Source organism: Halyomorpha halys, unplaced genomic scaffold, assembly GCF_000696795.3.
Source record: "Halyomorpha halys isolate HHAL.00 unplaced genomic scaffold, Hhal_1.1 Scaffold1606.1, whole genome shotgun sequence".
Taxonomy (NCBI): Eukaryota; Metazoa; Arthropoda; class Insecta; order Hemiptera; family Pentatomidae; genus Halyomorpha; species Halyomorpha halys.
Genome location: NW_027109899.1, coordinates 29,108 through 57,020, shown reverse-complemented (window position 1 = coordinate 57,020; position 27,913 = coordinate 29,108). Strand labels below are relative to the sequence as shown.

Sequence of the window (27,913 nt, the reverse complement as noted above, 5' to 3'; positions counted from 1 at the left end):
TCAGTCTAGGAGAAAGCAATTGGAATGGAATAAAAATGAACTAATGGACAGGATATGTGTCAGAGTGTGGAGGTGACATGTTAAAGGAGGATTTACTGATAAAACCATCACATAAGTGAAGTTCTTGAGGAAAGGGGATAGTCTTGACCAAAAGGTGTAGTTTTACCAGTGACCCGAAGGTAGTGAAGAGCTACTACGTTTCCACTAACACTGCCCCAATAGCATAGCAGGAACATCATGGGCCTCAAATAGATGGACAGAGAAACTGTAATTTTCTCTTTTCTTAAAAATTGTAAAAAACACAAAATATAATCAAACCTATAATTAAAAAAGAAGTATATACACAACAAAATTAGTATAATGTGAATCTTATTACTAATAAAACAGTGTAAGATAACAAAAATTGTATTAACACTAAATATTACCAAAACAATTAGATAGCAATATCAAGCTTAATAGGCTAATATTTCGAATAAGAGGTAAATCTGACCTAAACTTAAAATAGATAGAGGCAGAATGTAATTTAAATAAAACTCCACTATCTCGGAAAAGATGCCCAATTCATAAGGAGCTCAAACTGAAATGGTTAGGTACCTAAAATACAATCAGATAATATTATGTAAAGCTAATTAAACTCAATGAGAAGGATTGGGGAAGATGGTTGAAAGAGGATTAGTACAGCTGTACTAGAGAGCTTTTATCAATAGATATCACATGGCATTGAGTTCTACCTTAAATATACATGTTTATTCTAAAAATTAATAAGGATAACTAAAGATAGGTATAACTAAAGATCAACCCATATATCTAGGCTTTGATCAATAATCAAAGAAAACTTTACCATCATTAAACAACAAATATTAAAATTTGTAAGATCATAGAGGATATTCCACAGTAGTAGCTAATAATCCTTTCTTGGTAATAAATATTAAAGTTTATCAGGACATGGAAAATATAGCTTACTAGAAGTCATTATTTTTTCTTTGATTAAAAAAGAAATCTTAGCACCATTAAGTAAAATAAATCATCAATTTATTTTGCCCCATTAAGGGACTAATATTAAAGTTCGTCAAATCATGGAGGGATTCCTCAAAGACTTGATCCCCAACTCATGGAAGGATAAGTTAGGGATCCAACCTATCAGAAATACTCTTATGGAAACCTTAACTATTTTAGAATAAGGAAATAATAAAACAATCAGAATAGAAAATAATGATTTATTTTGAATTAAAAAAAATTGACAGAATGACAATAATTTTATAACTTAATTCAATAATAATCACATTATCCTTCACTTCAAAACTCATTACAATGAGGCGTAAAATACAATTTTAAGGTCAGATCTAACCCTTTTTATTAAAAAAATATCTATTAGTAATTTAAAATGAAGATGAGAGCTTCAACGTAGAAGCCTACCACCTTTAAGTTATTTCTATTGTCTTAGCTACTATGAATTACCATTTTTTTTCTAAATTTTAATTAGTCCAAGTATCAAACATTTTTTTTTTAATACCACAGTAAATCTGTAATCTATAATTGCTTAGTTGATTTTTTTTTTTATTCGGGTATGTAGCTTAGTCAGACAGATGAAGAGTGCCAACAATTGTTACCCTCTAAGATGGTCCTGTTCATTGGCAAATCATCAATTATTGCTAGGTGTATTCAATCAAGAGATATAATATCCCAGCAGATCATCATCAGAAGAACTCAAATATCATGAAAGCACATTCACTTCAAAAAATGAAAATACTTTCCACTCTAAAATGCCTACAATAACTTTCAGTAGAATTATTTAAATTGTAACCTAATTTTTTAGAACATATGGGATTTTCCACCTCCCCAATTATTTTTGGATCAATAGGATCAAACATCTTAACATAAGATCTACTTCACAATAAAGAAGATTTTATTGTTTTACCTTTCAACCTTAGAGGGGATAATTTTATTAATAGATTAAGGACCAAGAGAGTTCCCAACTTTTGATCAGACCAAACATTTTATTAGTGTTATTTATATTGTGATAACATCCTAAATGCCTAATTTTCAATTCTTTTTTTTTATAATCGAACTTTATTTATTGATAGATATTACAATCTGCCACACCGTTGCAGGCAATAGGTAATAGTGATGAATGATCACATTCTTACTAAAATAAAATAAGAATGAAAAATAAATGAAAAAATAATAAGAAGAAGAATCTCTAGTCACATTTACACTCCTATATACAATATTTACACAATCGACCTAAGGATCCCTGAGCCCACTCTATCCCCCACGTGTGAAGGGTAGAGCAAATTCATGAATCCCCTCTCTCCGCATCACTGGTAATGAGCCAGTGTAGGCTGAGCAAATTTTTTTTTCAATTTTACGTGAATGAAAAAGCTGAAATAAATATTATTTTGAAAGAGAAGAGATGAAGGAGAGAGCAATAAAAATCACACTTGAGATGGGATTCTCTACTAGTAAGATAATAAAATATAAGGTAATGGATATAATATATGGAAATGGAATATAAGGAAAAGTCAGGATTTAATGGGGATACATGGTCAACCTGATATTGTGGTATTTATTTAGATGGTCAAGTCATCATATTTAGAAAGGATAACAGAAGCTCACCTACCAAGAGTGGTTGAGGATAATATCAGGCCCAAGCTGTGCAAGGGCTGTAGAGTCATTGTATAAATAAATTAGGACAATATAATGGGACATTCCAAAAATTTGCCCAAAGATAAATTTCACCCATAAGCACTCATACTTTTGGAACCAGTCAAGTTCTATTTGAGACAAAGCCTCAGATAGAAGAATTTAAATATTTATTACAAAATAAAAAAGAATAAATAAATAAACAGGGAAAATAAATGTAAACTTCATCAAATCAATAGCTATTGATATAACAAAATGAAAATAAAATACAATGCAGATAGACAATTTATACATTTCATTAAAATTGTCCTATATAAGGTTTTAAATATTTCATTATTTAAGAACAACTTAAATAAAATATCAACATTCATTCAAATTTTTAAAAAAGGCAATATAAACCACACTTAATTTTAGGATATTAAAAAGATGGAAAAAAGAGAGACTTTGATTATATTGTGCTTTTGTATGACTGGGAATACATTTTCATTTATGTAAATTCTGTTTATTTCAATCAGTTCTTTTTGCAGTCAGGATTACAAAAGCAAGAAGGATAAGCAATCCAAGAGTGAACAAAATAATATGTTCCACATCAAGTACTCCGTCGTCAACAGTGAGTTCTTCTATCAAGCTCACTAAATCTAGACATATAGATGAATATGCAGAGAAAAATGGGCAAGGCCGTTCTTCTCCAAGCAGTATCAAATCTTCTTCAGGGTTCATATTTCCACCTGAGAAACAAAGAAAATATATACCTATTTTAACAAAGCAATGTACATTAAAAAATGTAAGATATAAAATTGCAACTTAAAAGTTCTATGCTAGAAAATACAACTAAAAACTCACCCCGGGATGATTCTCCCAATTCAACATACCATCCGCTTATTTCCAAATATTTTTATATACTTATTACTTCAGTGGTAAATTTTATATGCAAAGATAATGAAGATAAGATCCTTGCAAGTTGATGAAGCAAGCCAAAGTGAGCATCCTCGAACTACGTTTTCGAAGGTGGGCCTATTTGTCCCTTTGGTTTTCAAGGAATACTTATAATCAATGGTTCATAATTCTTTCTCCGTCATCACAGCATAGAGGTGAGATTCATTGTCCTGTACTTTGTGACCTAGCTAAAAGTGTCCCCATATTTGTTTCTCAAACTGCTTAAATATTCAGGTTTACAAGCTTTGTAGATTTTGCAACGTCTCTAAAAAAAAACATGAAAAATAGAAGAACCCGATGTTTGATGAAACCTGAATTGGTTCTTGTACTCAAGAAAGCAAAGGACACCAATTAGATCATAAACTACAGGACAACAAACTTCACCTCCATACTGTGATGAGGGAGAGGATGATCAACTAGTGTGATTGAAAGTCTTCCTTGAAAACTGAAGGGACAAAAAAGCCAGCATTCTAAAACATATGACCACTAGAAACTAACAAATAAACCCACCTACAATAACAAGAATGATTTTCACTCTGGCTTACTTCATTGTCTTCCAAGGAGCATACAAAACTGATCACTGAAGCACTCTCCTGAATATAATGACTAATACTTAGTTGAAAACATGCTGTCATAGAAAATAATGTTATGGGTACTGAATAACCCAACTCTGTGGTCATTTCAAAGTTAGATCAAAAGAAATTTCATGATTAAAGTTTTTATGATTAATAATTTTAAGAATGACTTGAAAAATATGGGAACAGAAATAAATAATTTATTAAAGGTTAAATAAATTAATATTATTTTGAGAGAGGAGATGAAGAAGGAGAGAGCAATAAAAATCACACTTAGGATGAGATTCTCTACTATTAAGATAATAAAATACAAGGTAATGGTAATATAAGGAAAAGTCAGGATTTAATGGAAATACATAGTCAACCTGATATTGTGGTATTTATTTAGATGTCCAAGTCATTATATTTAAAAAGGATACCAGAAGATCACCTACAGTGGTTGAGGATAATATCAGGCCCATGTTGTGCTAGGGCTGTAGAGCCATTGTAAACATAAGTAACCATAATGTCATATGAAACACATACCTTGGAGTTTATCTATTCCCATGTAATCCGTTTCTCTTTTAACTGATAAATTATTTGGAAACAGAACTTAAAATATTTTGTTTTCCTACCTAAGGCTTTCTTCCTTCACTAACACAACTCTGAAATAATATTTCAAAATTTAATTACAGACCAGTTGACACCATGATATAAACTTAAATCAGCACTTCTTTATATGAATGGAGAAGGAATTAATGTACTTTTCGATAAATTATCATATGGTGTAAGCCCATCAGAAGATAATAGATATATTTCTCCACTTTTATCAAAATTAGATTTTAATCAATCACATTCGAAAATAAATATATAAATAATACACAATACAAAAAGAATGTTTCAAGTTTTATTTAAAATGACAACACATGTATAACAATAGAACCCTTTTTTATTCTGATAGTAAATAATAAAAAAAAAACAGATAGCCAAATTTAATTATTTTAATTGAAGAATAATTTTAATTAACAGTTTATGAGAAATGTAATATAATCAGTAAAAAAATATGTCATTAGATTAATTTAATTTTTTTTTTCAAAATTAAAACTTTTATAAAGGTAAACAAATTTTATCAAGAGAAAGAAAAATCAATATACTGTTTAAAAAAAAAAAACAAGGGTTTTATGTATTGTATTTAAAATATTGTCTAAATGAAATACCAAATATTTAATTTGTTTACAGTAAACTTATTTCAAATCCAAAATGTCAAAAGTATTTAGAATTAAAAATACAAATTTCATGTTATTTTATCACTAACAGCAAATTTACTTGTTTTATAATCTTGTGTTAGAGATTTACTTCAAGTCTATAAACTTCTTTTGCTATAAAACAATATCTTTATTAATGACGAATTCAATTTAAATAATACATTATATCTTAAACAATACGTACCTATAATACAAAATCATGTAAGAAGCTTATATAAAATTGTTAGCAAGTAAATATCTCATAAAAACCCTATAGGTGTTCTATTTCAGATCAAAACGAAATTGAGGAGCAAATCAAACAATTATTGAAAAGTAGACTAATTAAATAATCAAATTCTCCATTTGCAGCAACAGTAACTTTAGCTTGCAAAACAGAGGAAGGTCAGCGAAGTCACTTATGCATTGATTTCAGAGAGTTAAACAAGCTCTTCATACCAGAATCACAGCCGTTTCCCCGGATCAAAGATATTGTTGTTAAAACACAAAACTGTAAATGGTTTTCTGTTCTGGATCTTAATTCCACTTTCTGGGCACAACCTATATGAGAAAAGGACAGGTATAAAACTGCCTTTGTTACGCAAGAGACACTAGGCGATCTAGTCTATTATCTTTCCCAGTATGATTTTTAAAATCAGATACTCACTGGGTCAGGATAATATGGAAGCAGTTGCTCTCTCGAGAAATCCTGTATTGGAAGATTTTAAAAACAAAGATGATGTCCTTCATGTTGTGAACTTGGTGTCCATGGAAGACATAATTCAAGACCAATTTCAGGATGAAGAAGAGCTCGATTCTATCAAAAATCCGTTTAAAAGAAGAAATCTCATTTATTATGTTAATTTGTTATGTTAATTGTTGGGATGCAAATAGTAAAACAAATTCACACTTATTATGGTCACATTGGCATTGGACACATAGCAGCTAAGATCCGACCTCTATATTATTTCGGAAGAATGGATGCACTTATACGAGAATTCTGCAATCAATGTGATATTTGTAAGAAGAATAAAACATGCAGAAGTAGAGAAATTGGGCTTTTGTCTCAATTAACACAATTGGTGGCTTTGCAGGAAACCATTCCCGAAATGATTTTTACATTTAATGGTAGATCATTTCACCAGATACGCTTTTGTTTCCCCATCTTCAAATAAAAAAGCTACAGATTTTATTAAAATATTAGAACCAATTGTGAAAGAACATAGCATTAAAATTCTTCTCGCTGACCAGTATGCCGGTATTAATTCTTAAGAGTTTAAAAATTTTTAAAAGTTCCTAAGATTAAATTGATCTTTACGGCAGTAAACTGTCCATCCTCTAATGGATTAAACAAACGTCTAAATCAGAAGTGGCAATAGAATGTACAGACAAACATAACAGTACGACTCACAGCATAACTAAATTTTCACCTTCACCTACTGTATGGTACTGAATCATCCATTTTACCAAATGAGTTACGATCCAACAGATGAGGATCGAAAAAAAGCATTCACGAATTCTCAAAAATAGCACAAAGTAAATAAAGAAAGAATAGATAGAAACAAAAAAAATTATAGATTCGCTAAAAATTATCTAGTGTAAATAGAAATAAGCAACAAGTTAAACCGAAATAAGCTCGAAGAAATGCGTAAAGGACCTTATAGAATAATCAAGAAAATTTCTAAAACAATCTTCGAAGTAGACTCAGGAAGAAGAGGTTCTGCCACAAATTTTTGCCATAGCAGCAAACTGCTACCTTATGCAGGAGAACTTCTAAGCTAATTCTGTGAATTAACCCTCTGCGGGAGGGGAGATGTAAGAAGCTTAGCTTCAGGCTCTAACCCATCCTCACCTTTAAATAATGACTAAGTAAAGTTAACACATGGTTTTAAAAAAAAAAAACCACCTATACGGTTTTTAATGAGTTATGATTGTACGAATGATGCAGTGAACTACAGACTATAAAAACTGATTCTGTTATAGTTACATATAGTTTAAGATATAATGTATTATTTAATTTGAATTTGTCATTAATAAAGATATTGTTTTATAACAAAAGAAGTTTATAGCCTTGAAGTAAATCTCTAACACAAGATTATATATATATAATCTGATTGATATGTATATTGTAATATTAAAAAAAATATTTAAAGTAACTAAAAGGAAATTTCATTTTTTATTTAGTCTCATTTCATAAGTATAGTTTTGAAGATATAGAGACCAAGGATGTTCAGGATCTCCTGCATCCCAGATATGTCCTCCCCTCGGTGCCTAAAAACAAATGTGCGCCAAAAACCAAGCTTTCTTCCATCCCTTCTATAGGTGTTCGTTCTCAATACCGATTGTAGCACTATGGTATTGCGTTTTTTCAAGTGATTTTCTTTATGAATATTTTTCTTTAATACTTATTCTTGACTTCTATTTTTTCTTAAATGTATTGTAATTTCAATCATGATAGGAAGACAAATAAAGTTAAAAATATTTGAATCTGCTCAACTTGGCAGCGATTCTACAGACTTCAGAAACAGCACCGCCATCTTGGCTTTCTAACAATGTCTTATGACACTCTACATTTTATTAATGAAAATTTTTTAGCTTGATTTTTGGTTGAACAAAACAAATGAACAATAGTTAACTTTGAAATATAAAAATAAAAACATAACTAAAATCTCCTATATAAAAAAAATAACTATTCATTAAAAAAAAGAGGATATTACAATATATAGATGTCCTGGACTGAATAAAGCCATTCTATTTTTTGAATCTGTGAGAGTCATTTCATACCCTTTTCACTTTTTTTTCACCGTTTTCTCTCGACGATACTTAAGTGGTGCCAAAACTCAGAACCTTAGGACACCAGAACAATTTTTAGACTCAAGAAAAAAAAATTTTCTTTTTCTTTGTTCTCTCTGAATTATGGCCAGTAAAGGAACAGTGAGAGATGCAATTTTAAAAATTGAGGGTCTGAACTTAAACAATCCACCTCAACCTCTAGCAGCAGTCAAATTTGACGACATTTTCTTTAATGAAGAAGAGGTATTGGGTGCAACAGGAAGGATGGCTCATGAGATTTCACTAAAGCAGGAAAGAATGACATATGTTAAAGAACGACGATACCTACAGGCACTTCGGAAGCACTTAAAAGAGGAAATCGAAAACTTAAGAAGACAAGGAATCATTGTGAACAGTACATAGTATACTATATATAATATATAGTACTACACTATAGCAGTATACTATATATAGTATATAGCAATATACTATAGTAGTCCATTGTGGGCGGTGCAGAAGAAGCCTACGCCAGGTGAGAACGGGGAGAAATATAGGATGGTCATCGATTATCGTAAGCTCAACGATAATAGCATCGATGAGAAGTATCTGATACCAAGGTTTGAGGATATCCTTGACAGACTGGGAGGGGCTGAGAGCAGTGCTGTCACAGGAAGGTGTGGTAGGAGAGTATCCCATGGCCTATGCCAGTAGGCGTCTCACAGAGGGAGAAGCTTATTACAGCACCTTGGAACTAGAACTACTGGGGATAGTAAGGTCAAAAGAGCATTTCCTGCCCTACTTGTTCAGGAGAAGATTTAGGGTCCAGACGGACCACAGGCCCCTGCAATGGGTAGGAAAGTTAAAGGAATCTTTAGCTTATATATATATATATATATATATATATCCATTAATTATTAAATGAGAAGGAAATGTCGGCCTAATGAAGGATAATATCAGAAAAAGATTATTCTCATTCAGATAGTTTATCACTTTCAAAAACCCCAAGAAAAAATATTAGCAATAACCAGTATAGTACTCAATTATAAACTGTATATAAAGTGGAACTTTTCTTTAACAGATCTCACTGAGGAATTAAAATTAAAAAAAATATTTCAAAATCCTCTCCATATTTGCACACAAACAAACAAATCATGATTCTTTCTTTAGAAATTTCTCTCCCCTTGAAAGTTTCATCATCCAGTTCCTTTGTTTTATTTGGCACAACTGTACGAAACTCGTAAGTTTGAATCTAATTTTGTATCCAGCTTTATACTTATCCAACTAACTGACAAATGATTTTAATTCATTTTACCTGAATGCTTGAACGACTTACAACACCTTGTCTCATATGAAAAGTCCATTACTTTCTTATTTATTTATTTTTTCAAACCAAAGTCACATCTACAGTCTCTTGAAAATAAGCTGTGACCTGGATTTTCTCCAAAATTTGGATGTGTGAGGACTAGATGAGATTTTTTTTTGCCTTTATTCACTGTAAAATGTAATTAAAACATTAAATATGTATTTTATCAGTCAAAATACAAGGTAGGACCAATAGAGGATAACTCACAAATAGAACTTTGAAAAACACTAAAGGTGGATAAAATTTTATTTTGCCATCACTGAAAATACTCTTAAAGATATATTTCAAATTTTTTAAAAATAATATATTGAACAAATGTCACTCATTACTTATAAACTAGTTCAGAAGTTCTGCATCGCTCTTTGAAAGATTTTTTTACAGAAGGTTAATTTAAAGCACATTTTTAAGGCTCATAGGGTCCAGGAACCTAAATTTAATAATGGCATTTCGAAAATTCACAGAAAAAAAACTGCATGCAGTCAAAAGAAATTTTGCTGGTCATATGAAGTCTTATGACCTAACATACAAATGATCGTTTAAAATTTTTATCAGAACACATTGAATGTAGAGCAGTGTGGACCGTCACTTTACTCTAATTGCTGTAGCCACACACGCAATAATTTAAGCTATGGTCCGAAACATTGTTGAATCATCTAGAAATATAGCTGAGTATTAATGGTGGTAAAAGTCCCTGGTGGTTTCATACAATCAATAAATAAATTTATATTAACTTTCCTATAGTCACAACCAATCCCATAAAGCATGACTAGCATGTTAATACAATCAGAAGAAAATAATTGGTGATGATGTGGAAAATTTTCAGTTATCAAATACCAATCTTCCTCTACAATGCTGGATTGAAGATAGGAGTAATTACCTTTTCCTAAATATATGTATAAAAGAAAAGCTAATCATTAGGTATATTTAACAAAAATACTTTCAAACGTTTTCTTATACTTTATCTCTAAAGGTGGAGACTCAGTGAGTAAGGTGCTTTCTTAAGTTTTCGCATTTGTTGAAACTTTATTATTTCAGAATTAGGAAATGGGATTTGATTGAAGTATCAGTTAATTAAATATAAATTTATTTTATTCTATTTGATTTTACAAATATTTTATACTGTTTAATTTACTGAGGTGAGGAAACTTTACACATATCATCTAATCCAAACAAATTAGCCATATTACACTAAAACAGGTTTTACTTCAATAAATGAATTATAGAAATAAATAAAAGGAAAACATTTGGAAGTTTTTTTACTGTTAAATATACTCCTAAAACTAATCAATTAATTCTAGTACAAACTTTATTGGTAACAATATTATCTATTAATTTGAAATAATTTTAATAATACTTTTTGAAACAAGTATCAAAAAATAATATGCATATATATTTTAAATATATAATAAATATGTATATATATGTATGAAAATACTTTTTAGAAAGATATCAATTAAAATAAAAAAAAAAAAAATATTAGATACACATGCAAATTCTCAAGAGAAACTGCTGGCGAAAATGTTTAGGGTATATACATTTTTGACTATACATGTTTATTTTAAAGAAATAGCTGTTATCTCAAATATTTAAAAATAATATACTAAAAACTAAATAACATTGCTTAATTTTTTTACAATAGTAATTCTTATATAATTGTTTATCCATCAAAAATTATTTCTTTTGAAATTGCTTAAATAAGTCTCTGGACTAAAATTTAAAAAAAACTGGAATATGAAGAATAGCCTTCATTTTCATCAGTATTATTTTATAATAAATACACTTAAAATATATAAGCAATGTTAACTTCATAAATTTAAACAATAAAAATGAGTAAAAAATACATAATCCAAACAACAGCTTTCATACAATGAATTTATTTTAAAAAATATATAATTTATTCCAAACATTTTTTCCATATGCAATAACCAAGTTGTTATTGTAGAGGCTGAATAGACCTCTAGAATGGAGCTGCTCATTTAGTTTACAAGAAATAAACTCCTCAACATGGGTAACAACTCCCAAACCTTTGGTAGCACATGTCTCAATGACATCAAGCTACCGCAGCACCGCGAAACAATTTAAACAAAAATATTATACAGCAAATCTTACCTTTCATTATACATCCATTTTGAAAAATATTTACACTTATTTCGATTGATCCAATACTTTTTGAGGCGATATATATTTATATATATTTTTAATAGCCATACAAGGTTCTGTGGAGAAAATGGATAACTCCTGCAGACCCGTATGGTACATTCATAAATCAAGATAAATAGTAAAAATTTTCTCATTCCATATAAGAAACAGTTCAATGCTGACTATTTTTCTTCACATAATTTAAAATCATGGCTTTAATGCAATAAGTATAATTAATTGTAGTACATTGAAGACACTGGAAAGCAAAATAATTCAATTCAAACATGATAAACAAAAATAATACTTAAAAACAAAAGATTAGTCTGTAGGTAATCAACTCAACCATAAATGTACCCTTTACACACAGTAGACCCTTAATAATTCATATAGTCGTTGAATTCATTCATAAAACATTTAAAAAAATAAAATATAATTGTAAGATTGTTAATGACCAGGAAAATGCAATATTAAAATTTTGCAGGACTTTTTTTATTTTGTATCATTTTGGCCCCCAATGCATGTGTACTAAACCAGACACCTTGCTGGATTCGTAGGATGAAAACTACTGCAGAATCCCATAAAATGCTTGCCCAAGCTTACACTGAAGCATGCTGCTCATGGTAAATTGAGGAGGTGGATGCAAGAAGGGCTCTTACTCAGAATCCAGTCCTCCATCATTTAAACTGGTTACCTAGTTACATTTAAAGGAAATACTTTCATTAATCACCTATGAACTGATTTTATGAAGTTGTTATGGGTCCTTATGGCATAGAATCTTTCAACAATTTCATTTTTATAGATTTAATCATTGTTTTTAATAAGTTACATCAGTTATTAATAATTATCATTAAATCAATGTGTAACAAAGTGCGGATAAGTGTTATAGAATCATTGAAAATGCCAGAAGCTAAAAGCAAGAGGACTGCAGATGAAATCATACCATCTCATCTGTTAGTACCGGCAAGAATGTTGAGGAAAAGGAATGTTGCATGTTAAACATTTTAAAAAAATCTTTGATTAAAAATATAAAATGTCTTAATTTGAAGTTTACCTATTCAGAACAAAAGATTTTTACATTATTTTACAGAGAATATGAAAGAATCTCAGGACCAATTTTCGTTAAATTGAACAGGGAAAAGCCTTTCAGACAGAGAACTATTAACTTTAAGCATGAAATAGTAAATAAAGAAATTAAGTCCTTAAAAAAAGTATATCCGTAAATAGTATAAATAGGTATGAAAAGTAAATAGATCCTACATTTTAAAATATTACTTTAACTGGAAATTTAATTGAAAAATTCTTCCTGATGCAGAGATAATTTTGGTAAAAACAAAAATTAAATGGATGGAAGTGAAAGAAACTTTATAGACTTCTTATTCTAGAATAAGGAACTCTGAGAATGTGTCATCAAAACTCCTTTATAAGTAGCAGGTTCTCAGTGTCACAATGGAGTGTTTCAGTACTTTAGATTGATGAAAACATAATCCCAAGTCCTGAATTTAGAAAGTTGCATGTTGTGCCTTCTAGGTGGAACATAAAAGGTGAGGGCAAAGTGAAGGACATAAGGGACTAATATCCATTCCTGAACCAATCGAACAAAGCAGTATTGGGTTTTTTATCTGTTCATCAGAAGTAGCACTGCGCCAAATTCAGCTAAACTTCAACGGCACTACAATGATCCGAAAATTAAAGAGGATTATTTTACAGATACAGATGTTTAAGAGGACTGCAAACTGATGTTATATTGTTTCATTTTTTGGAGCTTGTTATTATTTTCTGTAGTAACTCGAGCTGAACCATCCTCAACTACAAAGCCAAATGACAATGTTTTATGTTCGATTTGAACTAAGCCTCGAGTGAAAAATGACTAGCACATAAATGAAAAAAAAGAAAAGTAACACTAAGTAATTTCGCTTCATGACAACGCACCATCACACACATAAAAATTGGTCAAGGAAACTATTGAGATTTTTCATTGGGAAACATCTTCAGATGCAGGGTACTTCACAAAAACTTGACACCATCTAATTATTACTTTTTTGTATCGGTGTGGCACATAGTTACTGAAAAGCACTTCATATGTTATAAAAGTGGCTTGATGACTGGGTTGCCTCATAAGAAGATCCACAAACCATCAGAGAGATGGGAAAAATGTATAGCTAGTGATGGACAATACTTTAATTTAAATAAAATATGGCTATTCATTTCCATACAATAAATATATATTTTCTATATGAAATTCTTGTTTCTTATTTACATAAATGGTATACTATGAATTATTTAGAGTCAACTGTATTAATTTTCACAAATATTTAAATACATTTCATTATCAGCATAATCGAGAACTAAATAAATTATTTATAATTAAATATAGCATTTACAAATTTATAAATACTAGACTGTCAACAAGAATTAATTTAAAGATCTACAAGTAGTTAGCACTTCAAAGATTATATGTAACTAATATATATTTCAGCTTTTTAATATTGTAAGACTGTCTCATCAATAAGCTATGGCGACTATGAATTTTGGAGCAGCATCTATGTACACATGGGTCAGAAGAGACACAAATCTAAGTTTAAATATTATTTTTTAATGAACCCAAAGAATAAATCTTGTAACCTTCACACTCACTGACATAGGAAGCAATGTCAAGAATAATCCAAAACTCCACATCAAGTTACAAGCTTTTTCATAATAGTGACAATAAGACTAATAATTTGTGACAACTCAATTACAAATACTACCAGTTTAGTACATTATTATCAATAAAGGATTACATAATTTCAGGCGCCTGTTTTATAATGAAGTACCAACTAATACTATTAGTCTAGCAGCTTGTACTTGGTACAATTTCATATCATAATTGCAAAGTACAAAATAAAAGTCATACAATCGAAAGTACAAGCAAAATATTAGGTTATAATATGTTAAGTATAAGTGTATAAATAAGTGTAAGTATATAAATAAGTGACACATGCGCACTCCTTACTAATGTTGGGTTATGGGAAGGTTTATAATATCAGAAATGTCTTAAATTACAAAACTTCTGAGAACATTATTTTGTAAGTAAAATTTCAATCCAAAGATTTTATTGGAAGATTATTGATTGACCGTGTGTATAGATGAATGGAATAATGGTTCGCGTGCGGTCAAAAAAAATCAAATAGTAGATAATTATACTATTTTATTGAGCCAACGGTTCGCCCCATGTTGCAGGGCTTCGTCAGGGCTGTTCTGACGGCAGTAAAAAAAAAAGTGAATTTGACTTGTTTGTGAATTGACTGCCATCAAAACAGCCCTGACGAAGCCCTGCAACGTGGGGCGAACCGTTGGCCCAATAAAATAGTATAATTATCTACTATTTGATTTTTTTTTTACCACACCCGGACCATTATTCCATTCAAAGATTTTATCTTTCAAAAAAGACTAGGTTACAACATAAAACAACTAGAAACTTCTAAAAACTGACACAGGTTGTCATCGCTCCAAGCTATGATGGGATATATATATATACATATATATCCATTTAAATTATTGATAATTTAAGTGTCATACTTTAAATTGGCTTGATTATGAAGATATCAACTATGTATTCGGTGTTAATGATAGAAGACGTAATCAAGTTATGTAATTAGAATTAGTAAAAATGCAATTCGATGATATTCTATAAATTAATCTATGAATCAATTCTATATATCAAGATGTCCTTTAGCTTCTGAAAAGCTGAATATTGTACTTTTTTCTTCCAGTTAATTAGAACTGTTTGTAAGTTCATATAATTTCTTCATAATTTGCAAAAAATTGTGTTTTAAACTGTTAAATCTTACAAGCTAACATTTGAGCTTAGTTTATTAAATTTTTTCCTGAATTTTAAAGATTGAAACTTTAGAGCCTTATAGTAACAAATGGAAAAACAAAATAATAAATGAATAATAAAAAAATGACAACTAAAAATTAAATAACTCCTTATTAAATCTTAAAATAAAAAAATTAAATTTAAAACCATTGAATTAATAATTAGTTGTTGTCAGTGTCTTGCTGTCATTGGTACTGGTTCCCCCTTTTCATGCTCTATAACATCCAAAGTCTCTTCTTGTATTCAATATACAAATACTTCTCTGTACAAGACCTTTCAAAATTGCATTATTATGGAGCTTTTGACAATTTGGGATGCATGTGTAGGGTTAATCGAAGGTAATTTAAACATGGTAATTTTTTCTTTAATATTCCCAATGCTTTTCCTATTACTTGCTGTGTGGCCATCAGTCTTGCACTCTATCTCTGTTTCTTCTTGAAGCAGGGTTGTCTGGTTTCTGGTGTAATGGTGTCACTGAATTTTGTTAATTGGGTCTTCATGCAATGCATACATGGAATGGTTTCTTCAACGTATATCCTGAGTCTCCTAAAAGAACCACATCAGGAAAGATGTTCTGTTTCCATTGTCCAATACAACTTAATATTTTTGCAGAGCTCTTAAATAATCAATGCTTCCCAGGCACGTAGCACTGGTATAATAAAAGTTTTACTGTTGGCTATAGGCAATAAACGAACACCCAGTTAATTACCATGCATATTACCTGTAGTGCAATATTTGCTTCTACTTCTCAGCCAATGCAAGGAAATACAAAATTTGTGATTTGGAGATAGATTACTTTTTCTATTAGTAGGATCTGCTAATTGTAGTAGAGTACTTTTTCTATTAGCAGGATCTGCTAATTGTGGTAGAGTACTTTTTCTATTAGTAGGATCTGCTAATTGTGGTAGAGTACTTTTATATTAGTAGGATCTGCTAATTGTGGTAGAGTACTTTTCTATTAGTAGGATCTGCTAATTGTGGTATTTTCTATTAGTAGGATCTGCTAATTGTGGTCCATAGGTTCTAATAACAATCCTTCTAATTTAGTCGGTGACATACGGTAATGTTCTTAAAATTCAAACCCAGTTTGAAAACTGAAATTGTTCCTGATGCTATATATTTTTCTTCAACAAATGTTCTGTCCAATGACATAATCAGAAATTTTTCTTCGTCACCACCAAGCAAAAAATCATCCAACATTTGTATACAAAATAACTGAATTAACTAATAACAAAATCTCAATAGATAACACTATTATTAACTTTATACACTGTTAACTGGCACTTCGATACTACAAATGAACTGAGAATTGTACTAAACATATAAGTAAACACATGCACTATGTCTACAATTTTATACAGCATAATCCAATATTTATCTGATAAGTTTGCAAGCAATGTATAAATTGATCTAATTAACTGATTAAATTCCAGGTTAAATAAAATAACAAGAGGTCTTTCTTAACCAAAGCTAAGTTCCTAGAAGTTAAAAAAAAAAATCTTCAATTATATTCTTTTGTCCAGAAATTTCGGAATTGTTACCTCTTCAAAACCCCTTTGTAAAATACTATACTACACATTACACACACTATTTGAAAAACAACACCTCTATTTGATAAAAACTTAATTTAAAAACAATTTTTTTTGTTTCCCTTTGAATATCAGAGGCATTAACAGCTAAGTGGTTTCACACTCTACATATGTGTAACCTTTTCCAAATAAAAACCTTCCCATATACAGACTTGTACTTTTTCACTTGTATAATAGAACTAACCTTCAAAAGTAAAATACAAAAGGATTAGTGCTTGTACTTTGTGATTTTTACACTTTTAGTTATTTACAACTACTAATAGCTTCATTACAGAACAGGCCCCAGATGGTATACTAGTATTCACTCTTGCCACCTTCATGAACTGAAGTTGGAGCATAAAAAGGATTTAAAGAAAAACACACTATAATCTATAATCAGTATTCCTTTATAAAACATTTTATCCATATTACTGTCATCAGATAGGACAATATCATACATAATTGAACATTTAGAACAGCAAGTCAACATCCCTTAAATATTTTGTTACAAAACATTGTCAGAAACTCATAGAATTGAATTCAAATTGGTTAGCATTAAACAAAAGAAAAATTTCAATTTCAAGACCCTTCTTTTTCAACACCGACATCAAATCAATAATAAACTATGAATTTTTGGGTGCAACTATATCCAGATAACTCGGGAGAAAAATAAAAATTAAATGGTTAATATTTAGAGTGAAAAAACAAATTAGCCAGTTGAACACATACCAGAATAACAAAAGGAATACAAGGTACATAACTGGCAAATATTATATACATATGTATTGTACATAGACCACATACACTAGCAGAAAAATTTTATTCTGAATTTGAATACAACATCCCAACATTACAAAAAAAAAAATTAAAGCAATAACATGATTCAAAAAAAGGTTGATCATATAATTTATGATGAGAAACAATACCAAAGATTAATAAAAGAGAAAAACAAAAAACTATTCGTTCAGTGTTCATCACTCACTTCTCTTAGAGAATCAGTATTCATTATAATAAATAGAATAATTGGAACACTTTTTCAACAATCACATTAAACATTTTAGGGATATAAACAATAAAATATCAATATTAAATATTTATTTATATAAATTAATAAATTTCTAAAAAAAATAAACAAGATAATTTATATTTTAAAACACTATACTTTTTTTTAATTTTTTTTTTATATCGTAATAACTCTGCACACTTGTCTCACTCGCAAATTACAAATAGGACATCTTCCTATTTGCTTAACAGTCTTTACCGAACACCTATAACATGAATAAACATGTACAATGTTTTTATGAACATACCCCCCATCCTTTGATCGAACCAAGCATGTTCCACAAAGCTCTTTTCTATGAATAATGTCCTGTTCAGAATTATTTTCAGTTCTTTCACCAAATGCTTTTTCAGACAAACTATGAGTAAGTTCAGAAATAATACCACTATCACAGGATGATCTAACTATATCATCATTACTTGAATTGCTTGTGCAAGCCTTTTTGTCAGTCTTATTTTTTCTTCCTCTCGGTCGTGGAGGAAAAAAATTCTTCCTTACCTAAGAAAAAAATCATAATAAACAGCACTAATAAATTAATACAAATAGGACAAAAGATACCTAAAACAATAGTTCCAGATGTGTTAATACCTAGATCATACATAGGAAAATTAAAATCGATTGTTACTTTATAGAAAATGTAGTACTCTTGATAATTCTAATTCTTTGATAAAAGTAAATCATAAATAGCTATGAGAAATGAGTAAATGATAAATAGTTAACAACTATTTTTTAGTTTCTATTGACTGCACCCATAACCATAACTTCTTCATAATATGATCTTCAAGATAGTATACTTCAATGTTTCATAGTGATTTAGAGGCTATCATAGGCTAAAATGTAGAACAGGAAAGAGAACCCATGCCTGACAGATCATCAACAAAAGTGAAGTTAGAAAACACTGTAGTAGTTTAATAAAAAAAAAAAACACGAGAGTACTAATGAAATAATTATCCTTGTTTTTTAAATTAAAACAAACATACTGAGAACAAAGCAGAATTAGTAATTTTCAACCAATATTTAAGAATGCATGGCCATAATTATTTTGGATTTGTGCCTTTTTGGCCACAATACATGAGGATTTGTTACCTTTTAAAAAGAACAAAACAATAAATATATTCCTATCTGTAGAATACTAAAAATATGTTATATTTTGAAACAGACAGGGGTTTACTGTTCTTTTTTACCTTGCAGTTGCATATATATTACATCATATAAATTTGAAAATTGCTTCTAACTAAAACACCAATTTGAATCTGCGGAAAGTGTGTGAATCAAAATGGGAATTTAAATGCATACATTGATAATAGACTTGGACACTTTTCAAACAACTTATTCATCAAATAACCATCAAGTATTTATTTCTAGAAATAATTATTATTATTGGCGCAACAGACCGTAGAGGACCAGGGCCTCGCGCGATGTACTAAGGAAATACATCGTGTGTCTCCTGATGTGGTTTTTTCATAGGGTGGATTTATCACTCCCATGCCTAATTTTTGTGAGTGCCACCGATTCGGTAATGGGCCTCACAAATGCCCGACGGAGGTTGTCAGTGAGTTTTGTATAATTTAATGTTTGAAAAAAGCACGGGTGGGGCTGGGGTTCGAAATGCAAACCTTCGGGTTGATAAAAAGGCACGTTACCACGCTGCTACTGTTGCCCCCGAAAAATAATTATTTCATGAAATAATTCATTCAAATAAAGTAATATATGTCTGAAATAAAGTATAAATTCACAATACATATGATAAACTGCATTCACAGGGATAATTTACAACTACTGCATCAACTGTTATAGCGCCACTGCCACGGTGTAAACTGTATGAATTACCATCATGACTATTATAATCACTGCTAGAATAAGTTTAAGCTGTATGATAGTTGCCATCATGACAATAATGACTGTTATGACAGCGAATCCTATATAATGTTTAAACAGTAAGATAGTTACTGTCATGAATGCTGTACGATATTTACACTGTAAGAAAGCTGCATCGTGACAGTGTTAACTGTCATATGTACACCATGGCATTATCTAAGACAGTTCCTACAATGGTAGTAAACTACCTCCCTCCTTATAACATTTATCCACATATAAAAAAGACCAGTAAGCCCCTATCTGTTTCAAAATATAATATAACGATTAAGTTAATATCGCATCGATTGAGTATACTCATTGTTACTTTCAAAAAGTAAAAAAGCATCATGTTTTTTAACCAAAAAGGTACTTCATCATAGTATTTAAAAATACTGTCAGACCTGCATAAATAAAACAACTGTGAGGAGAGAATACTCCATATTAAACCTTCCTACTTAAAATTTTCATAAATCTTCTAATCTTGAATATAAGCTCTATAACATTAAATATGTCTCCAGAAAATTTCTCATAGTATCCTAACTGGAACATAACATAACTCGAAGTGATTTAAAATTCCCTTCAGATTAGATTCATTAAGACCTGATCTTAAGTAGTTTTAAAATAAAAAAAAATAGTATTTTTCATAAAATATATTATTTTGAAACAACTTATAATAAAACATATTAATTCAATACATTTTCCTAATCTATTGGTGAATTAGACCATGTTGAAAAGAACATCTTAAAATGTATACACTTTTATTTTTTCATAAATACGAATGAGAACAATCCATGGCAGTAGTTTTAAAATTTGTAAGTTTAAAAAGTAAATTGTGGCCAACTAAAATTAACAAGAAACCTTGTGCTCATTTATTTGGTACAAACAAATTAATGGAAACATTTTTGATTTTCCATTATTTTCCTTTTGTATTTATAAAAGCTTGTCTAATTATTAAATTTACCCATACCCTTCTATTTTCACTACTCAAATTTTGGAGCGATGGATTTTGAGTAGAAATTTTGGAACAATACTTTACATAGAGTAATAAAGTATTTACAAAGATTCAATAAAAAAAAAAAAATTAGTTAGGTTCAAATGTAATGAACATATACATTATTTTAAGACAGTAATAAATTTGCAACTTTAGTGCTGTTCTTAAATTTTCTGGTGAACAAAATAAATAATAATTAAGGATCATAATAAAAGGATACATTCTTGTAATTTCAGACTTTCTTTTATCAATTTCCTCTCATTACATTGCATATATAATGTCAAGCTCAGAATGTATCTTTTCAGTTTTAAACAATTTTAAAGAATGTTTAACAGATTAATCAAACTATTTTATATATAATAAAAAACTGATAAGTGTTTAATTCAATAATTATAAACAAAATTAAAGTTAAACTTCATTATCTAGAACTTTTACTGTATATTTTGTCTGTTAGAACAAAATCAGAGAATAAAACAAATCAAATTAAGTCATACAAGCTTACCTTGTAACATTTATCACAGTATCTATACAAAGGCGTATTATTAGTTTGTCCACACTGCACACAAGTCTTAAATAAATAAAGATTTTTATAAATTCTTTCTTTTTCAGAGGTAACAGATGAATTATCACAGGCATCATTATCGGAAAAGATTAAAGTTTCTCCATCTATTTCAAAAGTTATAGCATCACTCCTAATATCCTAAAGAAATGAAAAATAATAAATTTAAACCTTCCCAAAATATATAACATAAATATGTAAATTTTAATGTATACATATTATCTTCATCTAAATACAAATAATAATTTTTTTTTCACAATTTGATAAAATTATCAAAACCACCAATGATTTCATTCTGTTGAAAAAGTTTAACAAGATAATTAATTATAAAATTTTAAGCATATTAAAAGAAAATTTTATCCTTATCTTTTTATACAGTCTTTATTCCTAGTTTTTTTAAATTCAAACTCATCATAACTTTGATATTTATATATACAGGAGCACACAGTGACAGAATCAAAACAAGAAGGATCAGGTTTTTATATATTTTGACATGGACATATATATATTTTTTTAGTAAGAAAGATAGACCATTAATGCCATTATTACAACTTCTAGATGACTAAAAGTTTAACTCAAGTTTAAAACAGACTTAAAGCAGATAGCATCAAAACAATCTTTATGAAAAAAAATATAAAATATATTAATAAACATTAAGCACACAAAAAAAAAAAAATTACACAGACATAAAGCTTAATTTAAAATAAATACTATCATCATCTTAAGCTTTAATAGAAGCACTGCAAGAAACATTGTTTAATAAAATCAATTGATTAATAAAAATTCGATAAATGATTCAATTCATCAAAAATAAATTGATAAATCTTCCGGAGTACTGGAATTGATTCATTAAAAAAAAAAAAAAATGAAATTTAACATACAAGGTCAAAGAAGGAAAATGGTATACCAAAAATCAATCAAAACTTCGATCCCCAAAACACGGGTGACACTGTTAATGCAGTGGTGGTTCAAGGATGGTATGGAGTTATTTTGTTGGTAAAACAGTTAGTGCTAACACGGTCAATATAAAACACGGTTAATATTCTACACATGGCAGTGGCTCAGTGATGGTATCGGATTGTTTTCAGTAAGTGGCAAATGAAAACCTTTTTTTATTATCAAAATAATGAACAGGTAAACGCTTAAAGAAAAAATATTATATTAGCAGAATCTAATCTTAGGGGTTCAATGCCTGAAAAACATAGATTTTGTTAAAAATATTAGACTGTGATTTATAAAAAAATTTTGGAATTATAATTAAATAATAAACATTAAAAAAAAAAATTAAATTTGCTCCTTAATTTGAAGGAGTTGGTCAGGGCTGCTGTCATATAGGTAGAAAAATAGTCATTACTATTTGTTTATAATTTGAATTGAAGAATTTCTTTATATTTAGAACTATATAAAAGAGATATGTATGTGTGTGTGTGTGTGTGTGTGTGTGTGTATATATATATATATATGTTTGGAATTAAGGATAGATTGGTTTAACCGCAACCCTGACCATCTTCTTAGAAAAAAAAGAAAAGAAAAATATGATGTTATTCTTTCGCATAAATGAAAGTTTATTTCAATGTACATCCAATGTTCTCAAAAATAAATTAATAAGATTTTTCAATTTTCCAGGTTCAATATATTATTTAAATGAATTTGTTTGATAGCGAAGTTTTTTGGAAACATTATGTATCTTGAAACCTAACTTCAGTCCTGCTGGTGCAGAAAAATAAATTAAAAACTTGCATTACTACAATCTATTGTGAGTCATAGTTTTAGTAATGGATAGGCATACTAATTCTTGCTCAATCAACAATAACTTGCTCAATTAACAATAGAATATTATGTAGTGAGCATCATACTCAACTGATAAAATTTACTCAAAATCCGATAAAGGCTTAAATCCCCACTTTAAATATGCTGGCTGATTACAGGAGTTTCTAGTAATCTAAAGGTCAAACAATGTCTCTCCCCATGGAAACATTTAACAATAAATTTCATACATGATCTTAATACAAAAGTTCATATAAAATATTGATATTAATATTAATATCACCAAATTTCAGGATTTCGTGAGCTTTTTGTCAATGTGGTTATCAGAGGAGAGAGCTCTCCATGTACATACAGGAAGGCACATGCACCAACATGTTCCAAGCTCACAGCCTCATTTACACACCTTAAACTTGATTGAATTCCCTTCTCTTTCAACCTACAGATTTGATCAATTTTAATGTCTAAAGGCATTAAAAGTGGAAATCCAGTTACGGAGACCCACACACCAAATAGACAATTAAATCAAGAATAAATGCTACTTATTAATATTAAGTACTGATCATCATTAACAAACAACATTAAAAAGAACTACAGAGTCCACTCACGCTTGCCATACAAGAAACCCTTTTTAAAAAGTATTTTTGTGAAAACAAAATAGCACAAGATGTGGTTACAGCATTAAATACAATAGAAACAAATAACTATTTTTGACAACAAAAGAGGAAAAGCATGTTATATAAACACAAATAAGCACATTTTTGAAAAATCTTTTAAAATATGTACAAAACCAAATTATGAAGTAATATTGAAGATAAATAAGAAGACTTAAAACATTGAATTTAAAGGTTATATCAATTTAAAATCAACAATAAGTTTTACAATGGGTCTTACGCCATTTAAGTCCAAGTGGATGAAGATAATGATACTTTTTTATTAAAGAACTCTCTTCAAATATTTCAATGTTAGTGAAATATTAGTTAAATGAAATTTCTTTTTTAGAAATCAGGCACAGGGCACACAACTTCCAAAACACTAAATAAATAAATATATATATATATATGAAACTAGGTACGTATAATAGTGATAAAGGCTAAATTACAAAGCATTCATTCCGTCAGGAACACGATGGTAATATTTTCAATTTCTTCCGAATTTCCCTGTTGAATAAAACCCCAGGGAATTGATAGAATGAGCCTAATTCAGTTTCTAATAGCTATAAATACAACAGCAGCTCCCATATAACTGGCATCTATTAAAACAGATTCACCTAATCAAGAAAAATAATTCAATTCAATACCTTAATAAAATAAGCATTTTAGATTAGAGAAACTGGAACTAACATATTATTCCAACCAGACAAATTATGGGTTACAACCTACCATACTATCATATTGTCATAGCTTTAATTATATCACAGATATTAACTTCCGCTCACTCAAGAAATAAACAAACCTATAATGTATTTACGGTCATACATATATATATATATATATATATATATATAATGTATACTTTAGTTGTAGTCGGGGCCTAAATTCACATTAATTAGAGTCAGTTTATGGTGTCAGGTTAAAATCAGTAGTGGTTTGGAAAAACAATACAGAACTGAGAAACTATATTGTGCTTATACTTTCTCAACTGCTATTTACAAAGAATCAATGAAACATGGAAAATCCAAGTAATTCAACAATGCCAATAAAGCATAGATTCTTGAAAGTTATTGATAAACGTTCGTTTTAGAAGTATAAAATAAAAGTTCAGAAATATAATTACATTCCTACTAAAATAAAAATAAAAAAGTACCTCAGGAGGAGAAGAGGAATCTCTTAGAGGGTAAGGATAAACGGGATCATCAGAGTTAGATACTACTTCAAACTCCACCATTGAATCTTCACTTTTGGTTGAAGTATCAGAGGTGTCTTTGGCAGTATCTATAAATAGAAAATATCGGAAATTAACTTTTTTTATAAATCAGCTAAACATTTCAAAAATAAGTAAGCACTATACCTGTTGTCCGTGCTTGGATACTATAAATGCTTTCATTTCCATCACTAGAATAGTCAGTAGTTTCTGGTTCAAGAAGATAGTAGTATTTAGGCTTTTTTATCAATTCACCATCACTTTCTAAGAAAATATTGAGATCTAATTAAGCAGGGAAAAGACATATGCACAATTTTAAGTATTGTTGAATGCCATACCATCACTTGTAGTCCTGTGTCTTTTGAAGAGGTTGGTCTCTGAACTGGTTGCGACTAACATTATAAAAACGTTTTTAATTAGCATTGAAAAATAAAATAACGATGTAATACAAGAAATTCAACTAAAGTATACGCGAATCAAAATGTATAACCTCTAAATTAATGAACACAACTGATATCTGTCCGATCATTAACGAAATATAACTTAATACACTCTGAAAAACAAAATTACAACCTAAAAACAAACACAAATTAAACTAGAACAATTCATAAACGATTACCTCTATTCATCTCAACAACGGTTTGTAAGTTTTATTTACAACACAGGCAACGCCAAGAATGAATCGTTACAAGGCAAAGCTGATTACCCAGGACAGGTCCCAACATGAACCGCATACTGACGTCGACAAAGCAACATATTTACTTTCAAGGACTTAAATTATTTTTTTATTGATGATTATATCTGGTTTAGTCAAATATAATTCAAATACAACAGTCTTATTATTTTTTATATTTTATATTGCATTTTTCCAGACTGAAGATAACGAGTTTAACCTCACGATAATCATACTTTAGTTAATTTAAAATAAACAACTGACTTTGAAAATAAATATAATACTATCGTAATCAGCTTATTTATAATGGAAACACTAGTGGACACATAATATTTATAGTCCAATCTAATTAAACAACCCCACCATTAAAACAATAATATGTTTTGTATTGTTAAGTACTTCCAACATATTAAGTTCCAGAGGTTTAAGCATCGGGTTTTAAAGAAAGGGGAAATATCTATTGTTAAAACCATGTTTTATAATTTTTTTTTCAAGCATATTAAAAACCATTGGATTTAATGAAAAACAGTTCTGTACAAAATTAAATGTCCTACAAAGGTGATCGTATAACGTGTTTTCTTGATATGTAGTTTCTAAGATAAAGATGGAAAAATATTAGCCGAGTTAAATTATATAGCTAACCATAAAATTAAAAAATTAAAACAATAATGTGTTTTATATTTTTTAGCACTTCCAACATAATACGTGCGTAAAGGTTCTAGAGGTTTTGGAGGTTTTCTTAAGACGTCATGTTTTGGAGAGAGAGAGAGAGAGAGAGAGAGGGGATGTTTAATCAATAAAAATCGTGAATATTTTTTTTTTAATTTTCAACCAACGTTGAACGTTGTCTCAAATTTTTTTTGAAAATTATTCTATGGGAAATTTAAGTAAACCAAATTTCCCACATATTTGGTCATATAACTTTTTTTTTCAAACCAGGTAATTATTGAGACATGGAGGAGATGATGTTGCTAATCAATCGTATTCCTCGATAATGCCTCTGAAATCTTTAATAATTTTGATAAAATAGAATCGGGTCCACACATCTATCAAACTTTTGTATTCTGAAAAAAAGAAGTTATAGGACTGCTTTTATGGGAAATTTAATGTACTTTAATTTTGTATAAAAAAACCTTTTACCAAACCCAATAATTTTCGAAATATAAGCAAAAAGTTAACAGAAAACAATTTTTACATCCCAAACTCGCTGAACTTTTACGCATGTAATATACTGATGTAACGAAACAATATAAAAAAGGTAACTGGTTTAGTTTTTGAATGGGTTAGATGTCTAATTTATCTTGAATAATGCTTTCCTCTATATATCTCAAAAAATACATAGTTTAGAAAAAAAAAAGTTATATGACCACTTTTGTAGGAAATTTAACTTACTTCCATATTGCACTGAGCTGATTTTTCATCATTCCACTACTTGTCGGAATATAAGCAATAAAACACACACCACTTAACACATTTTTAAAACATATACCAACCTCCTTCCCAAATCAGAAGCTCAAACCCTTAGGATGTTTATGGACGCAACGTATTGGTGTTACTGTTGTGTAAGATAGGTCGCTTCTTTATTTTTTAAATGTTTGGTTAATCTACTTTCATATTAATAACATCTTCTTGGGAATCAATGACAACTGCCGTGCTAAACTCTTCTTTTCTTTTTTATAATGAGGTGGAGATAGTTGACAGTAGATTAATGATTTGAGAAGTTTGTCGGGGGGAGGGGGAGGGGTGCGGTCAGCAAAGAATAACATAAATAAACAAAATAATATTTATTTATTTTATGTCGACGTTTTGACCTGAGTTTCAGTTCTTCATCAGGGCTATAGAACAAAGGAGATAACACCAACATTTAGAGAAACATAAAATTGAAAAGGAATAGTATACAAACAAATTCGTAATTATACAAAATATTGAATTGAATCATAAATGATAAAAAATTGATAATTGAATAGAACAAAAAATTGATTGATAATCGTGGAATTAGATGGTAGTAGATTGAAAACATTGAAAGATGAAATATAATATTATGTAGGTAAGAAGATATGTATAATATAAT

General features: G+C 29.4%; 1 protein-coding gene across 11 annotated transcripts; it reads right to left on the bottom strand.

Moving 5' to 3' along the window:
• Positions 1-1,203: 1,203 nt before the first annotated feature.
• LOC106690190 (E3 ubiquitin-protein ligase Mdm2) lies at positions 1,204-27,422 on the bottom strand. 11 transcript variants are annotated; one of them, XR_010843631.1, is made up of 10 exons: positions 25,789-26,084; positions 25,508-25,561; positions 25,317-25,433; positions 25,113-25,240; positions 21,486-21,683; positions 18,386-18,633; positions 11,619-11,904; positions 4,898-9,638; positions 4,680-4,798; positions 1,204-3,371 (listed from the first exon to the last, which is right to left on the bottom strand). XR_010843631.1 is itself a non-coding variant. In XM_067048056.1 (7 exons), exons 1-7 carry the CDS (start codon positions 25,796-25,798, stop codon positions 11,856-11,858), a joined length of 804 nt encoding a protein of 267 aa, XP_066904157.1. In that variant the 5' UTR covers positions 25,799-26,084; the 3' UTR covers positions 1,204-11,855. The 11 variants fall into 11 exon arrangements, 3 of the variants coding, with proteins under 3 accessions (XP_066904157.1, XP_066904158.1, XP_014291025.1); XR_010843633.1 differs by having other exon boundaries at positions 9,459-9,638; XR_010843629.1 differs by having other exon boundaries at positions 4,680-9,638.
• Between the last annotated feature and the right edge of the window lie 491 nt (positions 27,423-27,913).